This window comes from Penaeus japonicus, unplaced genomic scaffold, assembly GCF_977035675.1.
Source record: "Penaeus japonicus unplaced genomic scaffold, GWHDUDI00000001_assembly GWHDUDI00000015, whole genome shotgun sequence".
NCBI classification, from domain to species: domain Eukaryota; kingdom Metazoa; phylum Arthropoda; class Malacostraca; order Decapoda; family Penaeidae; genus Penaeus; species Penaeus japonicus.
In genome coordinates, this window is record NW_028234417.1 from 19,129,622 (window position 1) to 19,132,121 (window position 2,500).

At 23.4% G+C, this 2,500-nt stretch overlaps 1 protein-coding gene across 1 annotated transcript in view; it reads left to right on the forward strand.

Annotated features, from left to right (window-relative positions):
- Positions 1 to 2,500, forward strand: part of LOC147470379 (uncharacterized) — a 28,633-nt gene that overhangs the window by 14,832 nt on the left and 11,301 nt on the right. The window contains exon 5 of the mRNA XM_086544222.1: positions 1,888 to 2,500. This exon is cut by the window's right edge and continues 1,009 nt beyond it. Coding sequence (XP_086400348.1) covers positions 1,888 to 2,500 — 613 coding nt within the window. The remainder of the gene's footprint in view (positions 1 to 1,887) is intronic.

The window sequence follows — 2,500 nt, forward strand, 5'->3', positions numbered from 1 at the left end:
AATATATATATATATATATATATATATATATATATATATATACATATAAATCTATATATACATATAAATGTATAATATATATATATATATATATATATATATATATATATATATATATATATATATATATAAATATGTGTGTGTGTGTGTGTTATATATAAGAAGTATTATTTTGCGGAGCGATTATTATTATAATCATTATTAACACTATTATTTTTATTATTATAATCATCATTTTCATGATTATTGTTATTATTATCCACATTATGATTATCAAAATTGTTATCATTATCATTAATGTTATCATTATTCTTATTAGTGTTATCATTAATGTTATCATTATTGTTATTAGCTTTATCATTATTGTATTTATCATTATTGTTATCATAACTATTATTATCATTTATATTATCGTTATCATTATTATCATATTTTATCATTGTTATTATCATCATTATCATATTCATTATAATATGTATCCTAATTGTCAGTATTATTATCATTATCATTATTATTATATTTACTATCATTTTCATTGTTACTATTATCATTATTATTACTGTCATAATCATTGTTGTCATTATTCTTATTATTACTATCACAGATATTATCATCATTATTATCCTTATAATCATTACTATCATCATTATAATTGTTATCATTATTGTTGTTATCATCATTATTGTTATCATTATCATTACCATCATTATTGTTATCATTCTCATCCTCACTGTTACTTATATTACTACTACTTAGAATGATGATAATGCTGATAAAAACAGTGATGGTAACAATAAGGATAATTGAAATAATAACAATGCTAATGATAGAGATGATGATAATAGTAACAATGCGAATGATAATGATGATAATGATAGTGATTGCAAGAGTGAGATTGACAAAGAAATAATGATACTTATAATAACAATGATTATGATAACAATAGAAGAAATAATAATGAAATTAATAATAATGTTGGTAATGATAACGATAATGATAATAATGACGATAATGATAATGATAATGATAACAATGATAATAACAATAATGATAATAATTATAATAATAATAATGATAATAATGATAATAACAATCATAATTATAATAATAATAATAAAAGTAATAATAGTAATAATGATGATAATGATGATGATAATAATAATAATAATAAGAATAATAATAATAATAATAATAACAATAATGATAATAATAATGGTAATGATAATAATAATAATAATAATGATAATAATAATGATAATGATAATAATAATAATAATTATATTAATAATAATAATGGTAATGATAATAGTAATAATGATAATGATAATAATAATAATAATGACAATGATAATAATAATAAAAATAATAATAGTAATAATAATAATAATATTGATGATAATAATAATAATAATAATAATGATAATAATGATAATAATAATAATAATAATAATAAAGATAATAATAGTAATAATAATGATAATAATAATAATAATAATAATAATAATAATAATAATAATGATAATAATAATAATAATAATAATAATAATAATGATGATAATAATAATAATAAACCCCTCTTTGAATGAATGACATTATTGATCAACCAGAATCTATTCCTGACTGGCTTACTGAGGGAGTAACGTATCTTCTGCCTAAAACCCAAGAAACGGAAAACCCAAAGAATTATAGACCAATAACCTGTCTTAACACTATTTACAAAACCTTGACATCAATAATTACTGATAGAATGTACAATTTCCTCGAAGAAAATCAAATGTTACCAAATGAACAGAAAGGCTATAAACTTAATTCTTATGGTTGTAAAGACCAACGTCTGATTAATCGCATGATTTTAGAAAACTGTAAAACTCACCACAAAAATCTTAGTACAGCATGGATCGCTTATCGGAAGGCTTTTGATAGTGTCCCACACGACTGGATTCTGCGCAGTTTGGAGCTTTACAAAATCTCCCCTGTTATTTCAAAGTATGTCAAAGTGGCACACCAAATTGTTTCTGTCTCATAAGGAAGGGGTAGGTGAATCTAACGCTATTAAGATCAAGCGTGGAATTTTCCAAGGAGATTCACTTTCTCCTCTCCTTTTCTGCATTTCTTTGATTCCACTATCCAATGAACTCAACAACACTGGTGCTGGTTACATCTTCCAGAAAGTTTTAAATCATCTGTTTTACATGGATGACCTGAAACTTTTCGCCAAGAATGATCAACAACTTGAAGGGCTTCTGACAACTGTTAAAGAATTCAGTAATGATATTTGCATGGACTTTGGTCTTGACAAATGTGCCAAAGCTTCCTTTGTCAGAGGCAAACTTAGAGAATCTACCCCTATTCAATTTGATATAGACACAATCATCAAAGAACTTAACCCAAAGGATAGTTACAAGTACCTGGGTGTCTGTGAAGGAGACGGAATAGACCATGCAAAGATGAAAGAGAAAGTAAGGAAGGAGTATTATCGACGCGTCAGGCTAGTTCTGAA